At 38.2% G+C, this 17,874-nt stretch overlaps 1 protein-coding gene across 2 annotated transcripts in view; it reads left to right on the top strand.

Moving 5' to 3' along the window:
• The first annotated feature begins 10,548 nt into the window (after positions 1-10,548).
• Positions 10,549-17,874, top strand: part of HDAC9 (histone deacetylase 9) — a 284,421-nt gene continuing 277,095 nt past the window's right edge. Inside the window, exon 1 of one of the 2 annotated variants that reach the window (XM_063303735.1) lies at positions 10,549-10,621. In XM_063303735.1, coding sequence (XP_063159805.1) covers positions 10,600-10,621 — 22 coding nt within the window. In that variant the 5' untranslated portion in view covers positions 10,549-10,599. The remainder of the gene's footprint in view (positions 10,622-17,874) is intronic. The other variant, XM_063303736.1, reaches the window with a different exon arrangement.

Raw genomic sequence — 17,874 nt, forward strand, 5'->3', positions numbered from 1 at the left:
GAGTTTCTGTAACCTTGGAACTCTGGAATTTCTGTAAGTCAGACAATGAGAAAGAAATTGCAGTAATATTTATCACTGTGGAAAGAAAAACATTCTGAGAAATTCCTGAGATACTATGTAATGGTTATAACTGGTGTTCTTATATGCATCCTTATTCTATAGAATTCAGCAAGGGAGCTACCAATGCTAAAAGCAATAGAATTCTATCATTTTGACTTGATCAAGTGCATGCCTGTTACATTACACAACGCTGCTGATCTTTTAATAACATCTAACAATTGGCAATGAATGCTTAAAAATGACAGCACTGCTTATCCAGGCAATATTATGGATGTGCAAATAGAGGTGCACATACCACATATTCATTGTTGTTTAGTTTGCCATAAATGTACAGTGACCTAGAAGCTGTCTTTGCATAATATACAGCTCCATGGTTAACTGAACTGTTTTTGCACAGCACACTGAACCATAAATTAGGGCTGCACAAATAAATTCAACAAGGTGCTTTATTAGTGAGCAAAGCACCTACCTCTATTCATTCCTTGAATCTCTAAAACAACAGCTCAAGTGTTTGGTCCATATCTCGCCTTTCATCCAGAAGCTCAAGGCATCTTATATGATTCCATTAATTGTATTTCTCAACAACAGTCCTGTGTAGTAGGTCGGGCTAAAAGAGTTGATTGATCCAAAGTCATCTGGTGAGCTTCCATATCTGATGGTGATCTTGAACTTAGGATTTCTATTACAACACTTTAACTATTGTACCACAACAGAAGAAAGTGACTACTTTAAGACATATGTGTGCATGAATAGAAGACAATTGTGTCAAGATAACTGGTAGAGCAAAACATTTCATTGGTGATTTGCACAGGCCTAACATAAACTGGAGAGCCACTTTGGTGTAGTGGTTAAGGTACAAGGCCAGAAACTGGAGGACTGTGAGTTCTTGTCCTGCCTTAGGCATGAAGCCAGTTGGGTGACTTTGGGCCAGTCCCTCTCTTAGCTCTAGGAAGAAGGTAATGACAAACCACTTCTGAAATTCTTGACAACAAAACTGCAAGCACTTGTCCAGGAATCAAGACTGACTTGAAGGCACACACACAAACAACCTCCACCCCCATGTCCCCAAACTAAATGACTTGAGTTTGCACAGCATACAGAGCTGCAGCTAGCCAACTAGCATATTGTGGAAATCCAGCCAGATAATCCAGATTATTCAGTTTTGATGAGGTGAAATTGCCTGCAGAATGGCTGGTAGGCACATTTATTGGTTCATAATTAACTGAAGAACAAATTTGGCATAAAATGGGAAATAAGACAAAAACAGTTCTCAGAATTTGACTGCCTCTTCAGACATCCAGAGAAGTTAGGGTTTGATAAGAGCTCAGGATTCTAAGAGCCTAGACAGTCTGTATTGTTTAATCAGGCAAAGATCTAGCATCCTCTATCAAACCCAGCTCCACTAAATTGGGCACCAATATAACGTGCTTGCCTCCAGCCATAGCTGTATCAACTGTGTCCATCTTGACCCACAGAGTGAAAGTTACATAATGTCTCTGATGGGAGATGGAATCTTCTCTGAGATCTTGTTCTTCACTTCGCTTTTGAGCTCACTATAGGTGCTATAATACTGTACTTCACCAGTTACAAGCACACCAGGTATCTTTGCTCTATTATTTTTGTACCATGTTATTTTCCTCACAGAGCAAATGAATCATGCAAACAAGCCACAAATTTCTCAAAGATAAAAATACCTTGAAGTATTTCAGTGTGAAAGGGGGAGGTAATAACCATAGGTTAGTAATTATCCTAGCAGGTCAAATGAGGCAGAAGGTTTCACATGCTCAAGCATCTTTAGAAGACACATCTAGTCTCAGAGTTGTTTAAAATACAGTGTCTCTTCTGCCTGTCTCCTAATTATCTGATTCAATTCTGATTACAGTAATCTGCCATGCCAAGGACATTGAATATTTTATAAATTTGGTTGCTTATACAGTATTTCTTCCCTCCTTTATCCTATGGAAACTGGAGAAGTTACAGTATGGCCTTTTCTAATTTTAACTTCACAATAAACATGATAAGCAGAAAAAAAAAAGTAACTAGTAACTAGTTAGCTAACTAGTAAGATCAAATGTTTGAATATTGCCTAAAATTCAAAGTATTCCTCTGCTGAAAAATTTAATCCTGTCGCAGCCAGGTAGACATGCATGATATTTATCTGTAAGGAAACCCAACCTTTTATTGGAAACATGAACATTCTGGAATTTGAGGTTTCCTACCACATTCTCTACACATCTGATGGCATTTATTCCTCTGTAGGATCAGATCCATCCCAACATACTTTGTTTTTATTTTATTTTATTTTATTTTATTTTATTTTATTTTATTTTATTTTATTTTATTTTATTTTATTTTATTTTATTTTATTTATTAAATTTATCCCCGCCCATCTCCTCCCATCTGAGGAACTCTGGGTGGTTTACAATAAAATAGTCAATTAAAACAATGAGTATAAAATATAAATACAATATATAAATATATAATTACCCTTAATAGATAAATATGAAAATAAAATAAAAATAGGAATAAAACCCAAGTGGCAGGAGGGTCTAATACAGTCCATATGTGGGAGGAGTGCTGTAAGGTACCAGCCATCCCCATGTGTAGCTAGTCCCCTCTCCACCCCAAGCGAGGCGGCAGAGCCAGGTCTTCAGGTTCCTCTGGAAGGTCAGGAGTGATGGGGCTAACCTCACCTCCAGAGGCAGCATGTTCCACAGGGCGGGAGCTACTGCAGAAAAGGCCTGCTTCCTGGACCCTGCCAAATGAACTTCTCTTGTAGACGGGGTCCACAACATGCCCCCTCTGCATGATTGGGTTGGATGGGCTAATGGGAAAGAGGCGGTCCCTCAGGTAACCTGGCCCCATGCCAGGTAGGGCTTTAAAGGTGATAACCAACACCGTGAATTGGACCTGGAAGCAAACTGGTACCCAATGCAGCTCGCGTAGCAGCAGTGTTACATGTGCCCTTCTAGGGGCACCAAAAACAGCCCGCAAAAAAAACCCAAAACCACAGCCCATTAACAAAACAGGGAGCAGAAAATTGAGAGGCCAGCATTGGATGGCCACGTGTCTTACTTAACAAAAACCAACCATCTGTTTGAATACGTCATTTGTATAAACGACTGTATAGTATGTTTGACAAACTCTAAGAAAGGAAATCAGAGACTGAAGTTACCATTCAACTTGGATAACAGATTAAGCCTGCACACAGATCACCTGTGAACAGCCATCTGTGGTGAAAGGGAATGTATTTCTATTTATGTTCTTGTAAAAAGGTAAAGGTTTCCCTTGACGTAAAGTCCAGTCGAATCCGACTCTAGGGGGCGGTGCTCATCTCCGTTTCTAAGCCTTGGAGCCGGCGTTGTCATAGACACTTCCGGGTCATGTGGCCAGCATGACGACTCGGAACGCCGTTACCTTCCCGCCGAAGCGGTACCTATTGATCTACTCACATTTGCATGTTTTCGAACTGCTAGGTGAGCAGGAGCTGGGATTAACAACGGGAGCTCACCCCGCCACGCGGTTTCGAACCGCCGACCTTCTGATCGGCAGCTCAGCGGTTTAACCCGCAGCACCACCGCGTCCCTTTATGTTCTTGTAATTCTATATAAATTGCATCTTTCTCTTTCTTCATACATTTAATTTTATGAAGAGTCCGACCTTTTTGGCATTCTGTTTAAATGATTCCCTCCCTCCTTTCTTTTCTTTTCTTTTCTTTTTATCAAATGATCACCCTAGACTGCAGCAAAATTAACCTATGTACTATCATCTGAAGACTGGAATCTTTTTTTAGCTGGATGTCATTTTTGTTCCCACTTGATTTTATTGTTTTTATATGCTTTTATTGTGGTCTTCTTTGCAGATTTTGCTCTGTATATTGTTCCTATTCACCTCACATTTTATTAAAGGAAACAAGGAATATAAATGACACAAATAATAATGAATTAATCCCATTTATACAGACCCAAAAGTACAGTTTACTGGAAAGCCATCTTGTGAATATCTTACTTAAATGAATGGGAACAAGTAGGAGCCCAGTGTATTCATATATCTTGCGGCGGTGTACACCAGAACTTTCCACTGAATTGTGTCTATCATGGTGTCAATGAAACTTGTAATTCTCTGTGTTTCACAGGAATGCAGTGATTCTATACTGCTCACATTTAAACAGAGGACATGGTGACATTTCGGTTTCTCTTGACAACACTCAGAAGTTTGTTTTCTTAATGACTTGTTAGCAAATAAGGAAGAAATTAGTTAAAAATTAAAAGCTTTATTTTTATGTTAATGTTGCTATTCAAATGATATTAAGATAATTTCATGCAAGCGGAAGATGCAATCAGTGATCACATATCTCTTGCATTCTCACCCGTTATTTCTTTCTGCCTTTATTAAACTATCAAACAACAAAAATGCTTCTGTTAAAAAGCTATGTTAATCAACTAGGCAGAGTAAGAATGAAGAAGGGGTATTGTTAAGTTTTGGCTTTATCTCTATGCCTCATAAATAGTAAACATGTTTTATAAATCATGCTGTTATGCACCTACAGTTTTATTGATCTATATACCTCTAGCTTCCTCTTCTATCTAATATGAAATAGTGCTAAGATTTATTCATTTTAATATTCATTGAAAAAAGTTTTCAATTTTTTAAATTTCTCCTCTCTAACATGTACATTAATTTTGTTCTCTTCCCAGGGAACTTTAAACAGGGCAATTTGTTTCCTTGTTTTTTTTTTATTTCTTTGTCATTTCTTACTGGCATCTCATATAGTTGGTTTGATTGGGTGATTTGTTTGGTTTTACTTTCACTCTAATAAGAGGCATGTGTTATATCTCAAAATTTGGAATGTCCTAGTGTTGGTTCCTCCTCAAATGCCTTGCCTCTCATGAAACACTGTGTGAGCAGGCAGTGTGGACTCCAGCATTTGAATAAAATTAAAGCTAGTGATGTCTCACTTACTCAGAGAGCCTTTCAATTACTTTCTACTTTTTGATCCTAGCAAAATGGTCCAGGAAGAGAATACAGAACTGATGCATATATAAGAGCATGGTACCACATTACATTACTATAGATAAACTATGATGAAGGGGATTATTTAATCTTTGTGGATTCATGCATACTTAAACTGCCTGACTGTACCTTACCAGCAAACTTAATATAATTTGAGAGCTTATTGAAAGATGTGTATATAAATGTAACAAAACCAGAATGTAGAAAAACCTTGACTTTCAACTTGAACTTGAACTGAAAATAGAAATAGCTTTATTTTGCTTTACAGGAATTTGGCTCCTTGCCTTCCCTATGAATGTGCCTGATAATAATTCTTCACTTTAGTGTGTAGTGCTACATTTAGAGTTGGATGGGCTTCAAACCCTACTCAGCTTTTGTATACCTACAATTCTGTACATATGATTTGGTATATATGGTTGTATGTATGTTTGTATATATATTATTAGGAATGTTGATTATAATAATAAAATCTAATACAAACTAAACTTAAAGAAAGAAGAGAGAATACAAAGGAGTAAAAAGTGCAAAAAGAAGAGAAAGGGAGAAAAAGAAGAATATAATAAAGAGAAAAATATATCAAGAAGTGACTTCCAACCTTCATCACAACAAGAATAAACAAATTTAATGACGTTTCACTCCCTCTAGAGGCTACAAACATTTATCTCTTCATCCCATATCCCATCTCTTATCTATAGACAAATCCATAAAACATCATCCTGGTTGTAAACCTCCCAGAGTCCCCCCTTTGGGGGGAGATGGGCGGTGGCAAAATTAAATAAATAAATAAAAATGATCTTTTCAATCCTGGTGTCAGCAGAAAGTCTATAAAGGGTTACCGGAAGTAACAACATACCTTGTTTTAATCTTGATCAAATAAACCAACTTTTTATTCCTTCCTTTTACTTCTAATAGTCTTAATCTTTAGTTCATTCAAATATTGTCATAGGATTTGATGTCTCTTCATTTCTTCTTTGTCCCATCACACAGAGCTCTTCAAAACTTTAACAAGCCTCTTTTGTAAATCCAGTAGGAAACAATTATCCAGGTCACTCCCTTTATTTATCCTTTGAATTTCCTTTTTAAATTTTAAAACCTCAGTCAGATTCTTTTGAAGATACAGTGAAACATCCTTTTAAAAGTAATTCTCTTGGCCTGTCAGTTTTAAATCCACTTTCAATATCATCTCTATCTTGTCAGATAAAATTTGTTCTGTATCTGTCATTTCTTTAATAACATCTTTTGGACATGATCTATTCAAAGAAGCAGACATAATTACTGACATTGTTGATGTTGTGGCTACTATTTTCTGATTCCATTCTTCAAAAGTTTCCTTCAGTATTTTCATTGTTACAATGCTTTGCAACAGTTTACAGGCTTGTAAATCTTTCCTCTACCTAAAAACTTTAGTCCCCTCTAGTGTCCAGTTTTTGAAATCATGAAATTGCTTATCTTTGTTTTGTCTTGTAAAAGCCAAAACAAAACCTATTTCCCACAAGAAGCTGTTTGTACTTTATAATTAATTCTAAAATCTTATTGTAACAGTTCCAATATTCCAGTTTTATCTGGACTCCTTAGTCCATTTATAACATTCTAAGATCAAAACCTTATTTAGCTTTTTGCTGTCTATTTCAGATTCTTTAAATTCTTAAGCTTATGATTAAAATTTTCTTTCAATCGAAGCGAATATTTGTAGCTCAGGGTTGAACTGTGGAGTCCTCAGTGTTCTCTGAGCCTTGTTGTTTTCTTGCAGATGTTTCATTGCCAGACTAGGCAACATCTTCAGTGCCTAGTGAAGATGTTGCCTAGTCTGGCAATGAAATGTCTGCAAGAAAACAACAAGGCTCAGAGAGCACTGAGGACTCCACAATTTTCTTTCATTCAGGATTGAATGCAAACTCACCTGGCATTTTCAAACTTGTCTTTCCGAAGGTCTCTAATGGCTTAGAAGTAGTTAATGAGCAATTTCTGAAAGTGATTAGAAATTAAGGTTTGTGAACTTAGTGTCCTTTAAAAGTGTCCACAGCAGTTGTGAGCAAAATGGCTAATCCCGTTGTTCCCCTGGTGCTCAAACCTGTGGGAAACTGCTGTCCTGCAGTCTCCTCATGAGGAGCAGCCATCTGGAGCAATCTCCCAACCTCTCCTTATCTGGAGAGGTTCTAGGGAACCAGTCTATTCATCGGTTCCTTGGTTTTTGCCGCAGACATTGGCTCCACTTACGTGGAGCAGTCTGCAGTTCACCATACCTCTCCCAGAAGACCCGGAAAATATATATTTTTATTCCTTTAAGTTTTATGAATGTTTGCACATCTGGGCACTGAAAATTATCAGAGCTTCATGTGGGACCTCCTAACATACGAAGGAAGCCTGAGGGACCAATAATTCCAAAGTTTGTTCCTTATTTCATTTATTTTACAAGAACAGTCACTGAATATACAGTGTGCCAGTGTGAAAAAATAATCATCCCCCTAGTTCATTGAATTCTAACTAGGGCTAGCTGGGTGAATACTTCATTAAATAGTCAGGGCTCCTTTATTTCAGCCTCACCCTGTATAAATGACTTTCAGAAAGTTGTTTAAAATCTGAGTTTTTCCAGTGATTTTCATTCGTTTACTGCACCATCTTTAATTTTTAAAAATTGTTTAATCTCTAGCCTGATGCCTTAACCACTACACCAAAGTGGCTCTCTTATCAGTCTAGAAATGGTTATGTCCCTAACTCTAACCCTAGCCACCCAGAGCCACTTTTATAGTGAGTGGTGCAGTGGATTTCGGTGGTGCCGCTGGTTCGCAGGAAGGAGGGAGCACATTCCAAGGAGGTGGAGGAGATAAGAGGAGGCACAGTCCAGGAGGCAATGGTGGGAAAGTGAAGAGGTTCAGGATAGCCCTGCCCTAGAGCCTTCCCAGGTTATTTTCCTTTAGGTTAGGTAGAGTAGCTTGAGTCTGGCAAGATTCTGTCTATACGGCGCTAGCAAATAAGAACGGAAGTTTGAATCGACTGATTCTTTGTTGTTCTTGTGCTGGGCCTGACAGATGGGCAGTGTAAAAATTTAATAAATAAATAAATAAATATTGGGTCATAGAGATAGTCTTGAAGAAGACTTTGGAAAATAGGGAATAAGTGGTATTATTATTTATGGGAAAAACCACAAGCTGTATTCTGAAATAAAACCTTCATACCAAATCTCAAGTATGGAGGTGATAGAATCATGGTCTGGAGATGCTTTCTGCCTCAGGACTCAAGTGACTTATCATTGAATGGAACATGAATTTTGCTTTGCATCAGAATAATATCAGACCATGTACTGTCAGTTGAAACTGAGGTGTATGTGGGTCATAGAGTAAAACAGTGATCCCAATAAGCAAGTCTGCAGAAGAATGAAGAAGAACAAACTTTGTTGAATTGAGGGTTCACCAAGAAGAAAGGGCCATAAATCCTACATAACAATATAAAAACGTGAATTCTGCTTTGCATCAGAGAATTCTACAGGATATCAGACCATGTACTGTCAGTTGAAACTGAAGTGTATGTGGGTCATATAGTAAAACAGTGATCCCAGTAAGCAAGTCTGTAGAAGAATGAAGAACAAATGTTGCTGAACTGAGGGTTCACCAGGAAGAAAGGGACATAATTCCTACATACTGTAGCAGTATAAGAAATGGTTCACAAAGTTCACAGAGCATTTATACAGTTAGTATAGCTAAAGGTAATGCAACCAGTAAATCTAAGGTTTGAATATTTTATTTATGAAGTAAATGAAATAGGCAACAAACATTGATGTCATTAGTTTACTCAAAATCCCTTTATATATAGCAGTAGGACCCTCATGAAGCTCTGCTATCTTGCAGTGCCAAAAATATGCAAGAATTTCAGAAAATCTGAGATGGGACAAACATTTTTTTCACAGAAATGTATATATTAGATAAATGATGAATAGATCTACAATTTTTTTTAAAAAATAGGGCAAGAATGCAAGTGTATATACCCTTAAACATTATTATGCTATTGACTTAAATAGTTTCTTGATATCAACACTTCCTTTTACATTAAAAGACCTCTGCAGTATAAACTGTTTAGTGCTTCTCTTTTAGATAGAGACTATTGTAGCTTGCATCATTTTAACATCCTGTGCTGGTTGCAATATAAAACTAACTTAAGGGAGAATTATACATTTCAAAATCAAAGTGTAACTTCTTGTTGGATATGTTTTCTCTCCATAGGGGTGCAGTGGCTTTTTCTTTTTTTTTTAAAGAAAAAAAAATCTCCCTGCCCTGCTTCTAGATAGAAGCAAAATAGTAGTGCTCCAGCCAGTCAGGTCTCTGCAACGAAGCAGGAGAAACAGCCAACAAAAATAGAACGTCCAGGTTTGTAGTGTGGGGGTGAAGCAAAAACCACAGTATGAGTAGAAGCTTCCACAGTGTTATTTTTGAACTTGCACAGATCTATTTCCCTTGTATGCTTTTGTCAAGACAGCTTAGCACCCACTAAAGAGAGAAGTCATCAGATAGAATTAAAATATTGATCTCTCCCCATCACATGCATAAACACATTTAAAAATGTAAACATACATACAAATATAGAGAGAATGTAAAGCAAAAAGAGAGAGAGATGCAGGTTTGGCACTGGGACAAGGAATTGCTTCTGAGGGATTACGCTGGAGACCTGCAGCTTTTTAAGACGGAGACTGGCCAGCTGGGTTTGCTGAAATATTTTTAAATGCATTCGGGCAGGCTCCGATCATCAGGCCACGCTTGACCTATTTTTGGCTCAGGCCAGCCATTGTTCTATTTCTGTTGCCTGAGGGCCCTGCTGTTGTTGATCTGTATGCAAATGAGCACTCACAAGCTCCAGCCAATTTTGCCAAGGAGGAGGAGAGAGGCAGGCAGGCAAAGACAGAAGAGGAGGAGGAGGGGGAGAGGAGCGGGAGGGGGGAAGGAGGAAGCATTGGACTCAGGAATAGCGACATGTGCCCGGGTTGAGAGTAATTGAAACTTAAATCCATAGGGAGCATAATCCCTAGAAAATGCTTGCTTGTTTTTGTTTTTCAGTGACTTTGTTTCTCTCACTGGATTCCCAAGAATAAACTGAAAGAGAAAAATATATCTCTCTTCCACCTGCATGCAGAACACAGTTAAGGTACATAATAATATTTACCTTTCTCTCATTTACACACACACACATACATATTACACACACGCGTACACACACACACACAGAGGAAGAGAGTTTATTCTTCTACAACACAGTGAATTGTCTTAGAACTGGATTTCATCATAGTTGATGCTTTAGAAATCTCTCTGTATAAAAGTAGTTCATATACATTCATTTTGGCAGCTTGTAGCATGAATATTATTTTTTTTAATCCCCCAGAAAGGGCTGTTTCCAACATCCCTGAACGGTTGGTGATGAATCTTTCATGTAGCTGAACTGCAGACTGATTGGAATATGCTGCAGACAATTTATGCGAGTGAATTGTGTTTTTCCTCAGATGGAGTTGCAGGACGTGATCAGCTCTTGGCTCGGCAAAGAATGCACAGCATGATCAGCTCAGGTAGGAAATTCAGAGTAATTTATCTATAAAATATAGATGTGACACATTAATAATTGGTTGCTGGGACCTGGATTTGTCATCTTTTATGTTCAGCTTCTTATTAGCTATATTATTTTCAGTATATTGTTCTAACATTTTGTGGGTTGTGTGTTTTATCATTCTGGGAATGATTCCTGGGGTGGGGTTGGGGGAGAGAATTTTTTTTCTCTTCTGCATTTTCATTTCTTTTTTACAGTGGGTTTGGGGAATCATTGCAGATTATAACAGTAAACCCATTTACTGTAGAAGCTTATCTGCTTGGAAGAAACCCTTACAGGCTGAGCTGCTCCAAACACACTTTGCTATCCAAATCAATGAGTTTTACTTAAGGTAGTGGTTCTTAGTTGCAAATTTTAGAAATTGCTTTGTTGAAGAGCATTAGATCCCTGTTGCAGCTAGTAGGTCTTTTTGAATCTTTCTTTGGGTTGGTTTTACCAATGGACAGCAACACCAACTCAGATGGCACAAGTTATTGATGTCATGGAAACATGTTCCCAATGCCATGCTACTGCTGAAAAATTCATATGATGAAAGATTTCTGCTAATGTGTTTTTCTGATTCTATAGTCGTGTTTTAGAAGATTATTCTTAAGTGCCTCGGTTTGCACTAGATTTGAGTTCATTTCTAGTACTTGAAACATATTTGGGAACATTGAAGTGAAAATTAGATGGCAGTGACTCACTGCAAGTGTTTAGAGAACAGGTGTTTTGAAGATGCAGTTACCAAATGGTTGAAACTACCCTTCCCAACTCTTCTGGTTTCTTCAGTTTATATACTGCTTAGATATTTTGTAAAAATCATCAAGGTGATGTGATCTTGAAAGAATTACTTTATGTGAGTGTCTGCCAGTCATTTAATATATAGATAAATATATAAATGCTCTTAAGTTCAAAGCATGTTGCTTTTTTGGTATTGTATGAGTTTGTAGGGATTTCTAAAGTCATAATGAAGATATATTAACCCTAACCCTAATTTCTCTAGTTTGTTCATTTTAAATTCTGTCTACCTTCTTCATCCGAAATGTTTGCTCAGACTTGCATATTTTTTTAAAGTGCAAGTGATTTGTAACTAGTTTTCTGAGAGGAAGAAAAACGTTTGGTTGACAGCTTGCCCATTGTGATATCCATATTCCCAGGGCACCTATTGACCTCCACATTATTTAAAATGTAGGACATTTGATATTCTATTACTTTTCCTGGTTTATATGGTAAAACAGATGAAATTATAAGTTTATAGAAAGGTTAAAATAGACCAGCAGGAAATAAGGTTTCCTGGGAAGTGGGAATGCCTGCTCCCCCCCTATAATCTTGTTTTCGAGAATGATTTACACTGTAAACATTTTTTAAAAGAGAAACATCATTAAAATTTATGGTAGGCAAATAATACCAGTTGAAGTTTTCCCATTGCTTTCTCCACACTAGAAAATTATGTTGCTTGTTTTCCACTTGTTATACTTCTTTTAAAGTCATTTGATCCCTGGGCATGTGAAAAGTGAACAAAATGTAGTGCCCAGGTTCATTTGGTCCCACAATAATTCTTTTGGGAGTGGGGGAATGGGATGAGTATTAAAAAATACAAAAAAGTCATGATGAGACTACACCATTATACATGTAGTAATTAACTGCAAAAAAGGAAACAAGGGCCAGGGGTACAGTTGGTCTTTATTAAACTGTTTTGGCTCTATGGAGAATTTTATACCCTTGTTAATATATTATGGCTAATCATAGACTCATAAAAAGACGGACATTTAGTAATTAGGCCTTTTGAATTCAGTGGATCAAATTTCTGATTAGAAGACGTAGGTTTACCCTGCAGTTCCTGTACAAATATATAGAAGTAAGGTTTTTGGTGGTGTAATTTCCTTAGACCCATTCAATACAAAGATATGACCAGCAGCATTTGATGAAATTCCATCTTGTGCACAACAGTTAAAGATACATGGCCTTAATATTTAAAGCATGAACAGACAATCTTTACAGAGCTACAATAAATTTAAAGCTTCAGACTCCCATTTACATGTCTTGATAGTCAACACATTTTTCCTTTTCCAGAGCATTAGTAGGGATTAATCCATTATGAAACCTTTAGTTTGAATAAAAATATTTTATTCAAGTTTTATTCAAAAACTTGAATAAAATATTTTAAATGGTTTATTAAACAGGAAACTGATGAAGAGTTAGTTGATTGGACACAAAAAGGAATATCAAGTAAAATAGGAAGAGCTGTAGAAGAAATACTGAAGAGACAAAAGTTTAGGAAAGGGTAGTGGTATAAGGCATTTTGAAATCTCTGGCGTATTGTTTGTGCCTTTTTATTACAAGCTGTTAGAGTCCATTGTTATCACTGATGTCATATTTATAGTGAATAATTCAGTGTTTTGTAATTAGTTCAGATGGAAGTTAAGCTTAGAGATCTATTCCTGGAGTCCCCAGCATGGTCATCTGCATGCCTAACAATATTTCCTGTGTGCCAACCAGGTTGTATACCCAGTGTATCTTTACTCTACTCTGTTTTGAATTATTTTAATTAATAATTTTAAAAAATGGTTATTTCCAATAATGGCATTGAATCCTACATAGGCCCTGTCAGCATATTTAGGAAATAAAAATGGTGGATGGCTGTAGCCCAGTGCTTTGTATGGAAGCATGCCCACACACCTAGGAAAATTGTAAATGCAAGCTGTTGTACAGAGCATGTCAGGGCTAAAAGAGAAAGCAACATCAACTCAGAAGGCAGTTTGCTTTCTAGTAAATGAATGTTTTGTGACTAGCCATGTCTTTCATAGAAGCCATTTTGTGAGAGTGCCATGACATGTTCTCTAAATTTCAGTGTCCGCATTGATACAAAAAGCTTAGGGACCTTCACTGCTTCAATTCCTTACTTTTTTTAGGATATTCTGTGCACCTGGGCTACAAGTATAGTAAATGAAGATTATGATTGCATCCTTAAAAAAGTAGTAAAACAATCAAATATGTGATTGAACAGTTGATGTATTCACTATTATTACTATCAATTTGTATGACCCTACTTGCTTTCTTTTTTAAATGAACCTGACCTGCAGAAGTTGAATTGATGAAAGTTTCTCCATAACTTTATCTGCATGCCAGGAAGAGCTCTGCTTGTTGATTCACTGCATTTCAGTTTCATTTAATGTGTTTTACACTACCATAACCACACTTACTTTAGTAACCTATGCTACTGAGTTCAGTATGCCTTGCTAATCTATAGAGTGGTATGCTCAAGTCATTTGGGGAAAATTCAAGGAATGAATACATGCTTTAAGATTGCAAGTTAATGCCTCCAGGTAAAACTGGAAAAGATATATATTTAAAACCCTGGAGAATAGTTGCTAACTGGGGTTAACCAATCTTTCCAGCTTGGTGCCTTTCACATATTCTGGGGCTACAATTCATCGAATGGCAAAACAGTGTAGCCAAATAATCAGGTTGGGAAAGACTAGTGTAGACACTACTGAGCTGTGTATGTTGCTTGATCTAAATCAGGATTTGTAGCCCTCAAACCATTGTTGAACTTAGAAGTTCCAGGCAACATGGCCACTGGTCAGGGATGCTAAGATTTGGCTCAGTCATATCTAAAGGCTATATATTCTCCAGGCTGGTACCAGTTAAAATTATTATACACCCTTCTGCATATAATACAACCTGGCATGTATAAATCATCTACCATGGATTATAAAATATGCGCATACATGCATTCAAACATGCAACTTTACTATATATTAAACAGATTCCATTGGAATTATAAATCCTTAAAGTATGTAAATATTTCTCTGTTCAGATCACTCAGTCTTAAATAAAAATGTATGTAATAGGCATAAACTGAACAAGCACTGAAATTTTAGAGGTTCATAAAATGTTGCTTTTATTTGAAATAATGTATCTAAAATTACTATTAGTTTTTAGAATGAATCAAACCAGATATGTACCAATCAAAAGACAGAAGATGATTAGGATATTTGGTACCAGATAAGGGCAGGTATATTACTGCTTAATAATAAATCTTTAAGTTGTTACATCACTGGAAACTTTACTTTGAATATATTACAATTTTTCCTGTAAGAAAAATACTTTTGAAAATACTCCCTATTTCTAAGAAGCTCTATTACTAAAAGAGGAAGTTCAGTCAGCACTTTGGTCATTACCAAATTGGAAGGCTACAGAAATTGATGGGATTATTTACAGAAATGTGGCAAGGAACAGAAGAAGAATCAGTAAAGGTTCTAATCAAACTATGCCAACAGATTGGAAGCAAATCTGGCCAACAGATTGGAAGAAGTCAGCCTACACTGGAGACTTAATAGAATATGCAACTATCGTACAATATTGTGTAATTTCATATACTAGCAAAATAATGCAGATTAGAGCTCTACATGTAAAGGGAGATGCCAGATATTCAACCTGGTTTAGAAAAGACCAAGGAACAAGAGACATTATGTATGCTGATTGAGATAGCCAAAGAATACTGCAAGAAGTCAATATGCCCTTCATTGATTATAGGAAGGTCTTCTACTATGTTGACCATGTCAAGCGATGGAATGTCCTCATTACCCATGCCACTGCATTCTGGATAAATTGTAGCTTCAGATGTTATTCAGGGACAGACCCATGTAGGGTATATTGCAATAGTCCAAGTAGGAGGTGACAAGGGCATAAATGACAGTGGGCCAATTGACATACAAGATAGAATTGTGTAAAGACACTCTTGGACAGGGCTGCCACCTGCTCTTCAAACAGGAGCTGCAAGTTTAGTCCGAGGCACTTCTACACCATCAATAACCACAGATAGAAGATCACCAGATCCAGGATACCTAAAGTCCAAAGCCACTGAAGCCTGTTCTTCCCCATCCAGACTCCCATAGCCTCCAAGCACTGAGAAATAACTCCAAAAGCATACCTTGGTTGGTCTGATGTAATGATATATCACTATTGCTAGCATACCAATGATAATTTATCCAGTGTGAGCAAATAACCTCAGCTTGTGACTTCATTTAGCTGATATATAGGAACAGGGACAGCAAAGAGCCCTGAGAGACCCTACAAAGAAGGGATCTTGGACCAGATCTCTCCTCCCAAATGGAACTGGCCCTGGACAAAAATCACAGGTGATTGTGCCATTAGTCCCAGAAGGATACCATGATTCATGATATTGAAGACTGCTAGAGATCAAGAAGACCCAGGATGGACACACCACCCCTATCCAGTTTCTGCCAGAGATTATCCACAAGTGTGATCAATGAGCCTGAACTGTTAGGCCCAGGGATGGTATTTTGAGGACGGGATGGATCACTACCTTTTTAAAAGTCAGCAGAACCATTCTTTCCCTGAAGGATACATTCACCACCCCCAGATGCAACCCCATATTGTCTCCCAGGAGACCTTGAACTAATACACAGGTGGCCCCTCTTACAGCCCTAAAGACCCTGTCCATTTCGTCAGAATCAGCAGACTCACATGCTTCCTGGATAACCATGCTTGACTGTGCCTCATTCAAAACCAATGGACCTGCACAACCAGATTCCAATTCAGAGCATATCTAAGTTACTTTATATGACAGTTGCCTTGCATAATCTTCTCAGTGATCCTGTAATTTTCCTCCAGCCCATCCCTGCCCAGGAGGGAATGGGTCACCTTGATCAGAACCTTCAGCTGGCTATTTGTAGATGTGATAAGAGCAGAAAAATAATTATATTTTGCTACTCGAATTACCACAATGTAATCCTCAATAAAGACTCTTGTCCATGCTCAATTGTGTCTGCTTTTTGTTTTCCTCCAGTGGTTCTCCAGTGTTGCTTCTGTCACTTTGTCTCCCAAAGTTCCTCTGAAAACCAAGGAACTTTCCAGGATGTGCAAACAGAGAGAATTCCTATAGGCTTAATGTGATCCAAAGGCATGACCGTCCCCTTGTTCGAAGGGCCAACTAAGGCCTCAGTTGAACCATGCATCAGAGTCTCCAGAGCAATTCCAAATTCCTTTTTAAACCCAACATGGTCCATCAGGCACCTGGGGTGGGCTGATCAAATATGTCCTTCCTCCCTGCATTAGGGGACAGCTGCAGAGAACTCAAAGGTCAGCAGAGAATGATCTGACTATTACAAGGGACCAATAATAACATCCCCCAACTCCAGATCTCATCGTCACTGCCCAAAGGGGGAAAAATATGTCTAATGTATGACCACTTTTGTGAGTTGGGGCTTCAGTAATTAAGTCAGGTCCATAGTGGCCATGAACTCCCAAGCCACTTCTGACCCCGTAGCCAGGAAAAGCAGATTAAAATTTCTGAGTACCATAAGTTTTGGAAACTCCAGCACCAATTCAACAAGAGCATCAAGCAGGTTAGAAATGGAAACTGCTCTGCATCAGGGAGGCTGGAGTTCATAACCATCCCATGTCTATCTTTCACCCAGAGGGGGAAGCAGACATCTATACCATGGCAAACACCAGCCCCACCCCCCTCTACCAAGATCCTCTATCATTAAAGTTTATCAAACCTCAGTCCTTTCTCAGTGAAACAATCAGGACACACTCAAGTCCCCTGGAGTTCCACATCAATGCAGAAGAGGTGAAGTGGCTGCTGCCAGTATGGCAGGACTTGCAGCAGTTGCAAAACACAATCGAGCCTTCCAGTATATTCCAGCCTTCCAGTATATCCACAGTCTGGTCCTGTAGCCTTATAGCACCATCACCTTGGTGCCTGCATTCTACAAGGGTTGGCATCCATGGGTCACTATCACCTCAACCTCTCAGATGGGAATTGCCCTTTCCGTTTGGAAGCAGCGCAAACAGGGCAGGAGGCAACATAGTCCTTAACATCCCGCCTTATTGTGGGCCACCAAAATTGGCGTCTAACCAAATGTGTCTTAACAAACCCAAAATGCCCCGCTAGTTTGTCATCATGGCAACGGAGCAAAATGTCTTTGCGTAAAACTTCAGGCACATAGAGGCGATCATTTTTCCAAGCAAAATCCTTGTCAAAAGTAACATTGTGTAAATTTGCTTGCAACCAACTGTCAGATTTCAGCTGGGAAAGAAACTGTTGTTGCAAATCTGAGGGAACTGGCAACCGTCCCAGACGGGGTGAACCTGAAGCGTCTGGGTGTTGTGCACGAGTCTGGCTGCGAGTGACCGCTGCCAGACTCAATTGCGGCTCCATCCAGAGAGTCCCTATTACATCTGGCACAGTGCTGGAATCCTGGG

This window comes from Candoia aspera, chromosome 4, assembly GCF_035149785.1.
Source record: "Candoia aspera isolate rCanAsp1 chromosome 4, rCanAsp1.hap2, whole genome shotgun sequence".
NCBI classification, from domain to species: Eukaryota; Metazoa; Chordata; class Lepidosauria; order Squamata; family Boidae; genus Candoia; species Candoia aspera.